At 24.3% G+C, this 1455-nt stretch overlaps 1 protein-coding gene across 1 annotated transcript; it reads left to right on the top strand.

Moving 5' to 3' along the window:
* Window positions 1-659: 659 nt before the first annotated feature.
* Window positions 660-880, top strand: LOAG_17038 (hypothetical protein; the record flags this gene model as incomplete). Its single annotated transcript, XM_020449697.1, has 1 exon — window positions 660-880. A coding segment is annotated over one exon (180 nt), but the record flags the coding sequence as incomplete, so codon positions are not given.
* Between the last annotated feature and the right edge of the window lie 575 nt (window positions 881-1455).

Below are 1455 nucleotides of genomic sequence, written 5' to 3'. Positions count from 1 at the left end.
AATAATAATAATAATAATAACGATAATAATAATAATAAATAAATAAATAAATAGAATTATAATAGTAACAATAGTAATATTATATTGTTAATATTAATATATTATTATTACTATTATTGTTATTATTATTGTTATTGTTATCATCATCATCATCGGACATCATCTTTTGTTACTGTTGTCATTATTGTTGTCATCAACATCATTATTACTACCATTGCTGTGACATTTTTAGAAAAGTTTAGAAATTAGGACAAATTTTTTATCTTCCCGACATCTACATCACCATCATATCTACAGTATCTTGCATTCCTTTAAAACAAAATTTCGTTTTCATCACTTTTTTATTTGGATTAGACAATATCTCTGTAGACACATATTTCTTTTAATAAACTTTACTCAAATAGAAATAGTAGTGATATGTAATTATTTTTGTGTAGCGATACTATTAGTAATGGGTAGTAACTAAAAAAAAATGTAATAACAACAATAATAAAATGTATCGAAAAATGTATATACATAAAAACGAATAAAACATATCGAAAGATATTATTTTTGGAAACAGAATTTTTATCAAGTTTTTTTTTCGAATCTTTCTTTCAAAATATTTCAATAAAAAGACTTTTTCGTTTTCCTTTTTTTCGTAATTACATAGGATTGAGCATTACGACAACAACAAACAACAACAACAACAACAACAACAACAACAACAACAACAACAACAACAACAACAACAACAACAACAACAACAACAACAACAGCAACAACAACAGCAACAACAACAACAACAACAACGGCAACAACAAACAACAACAGCAATAACAACAACAAATATTATTTAAATATGATATGCAAAGCTTTGATTTGCATTTTTGCAGAAAATTTATCACCTTTTCAATTTTTATTTGCCATTTTCAATTATTTTTAATGTTAGGAATCAAAAAATTAATAAATTTTGTACTTTATTTATTTTCTTTTACTTTTTTTAATTCATTCATTATATCGCATAACATGTGTTCATAGTTAAAACGACGATATGAGTATAGCGGTGGGGCAGGGGAAACAAGGAAGAATGGATGGGGACAAAAATTTCAATAAATGAAAGAGTTTTTCATTTTGCTTATATCATCAAATATTCCAAAAATAAATTTTATCGGACATTTACATTTTCATTTCCGTTACTCATTTCCGTCATTTTTTTTTCTCCTTCCATTGTTATATTATTTAGTGTTATTGTTTAATTCGTTGATGAACAACTAATTTGAAAAAAAAACGAAAATAAAATGAATGAAATATGAGGCTATCAAAGAATACAAATAAGCAAAACAAATGAAAGAAACATAGGAATTTGATAACATCAATCAATTCGTGTATATTTCAGGATATAAAATTGGCTGAAGATTTGATAATAGTAGCAATAATTATTATTTGATTGATTAATTGAATAATTAATACTAG

The sequence above is a fragment of the Loa loa genome (genome assembly GCF_000183805.2).
Source record: "Loa loa unplaced genomic scaffold supercont3.35, whole genome shotgun sequence".
NCBI classification, from domain to species: domain Eukaryota; kingdom Metazoa; phylum Nematoda; class Chromadorea; order Rhabditida; family Onchocercidae; genus Loa; species Loa loa.
This window is presented reverse-complemented; position numbering and strand designations above follow the sequence as displayed.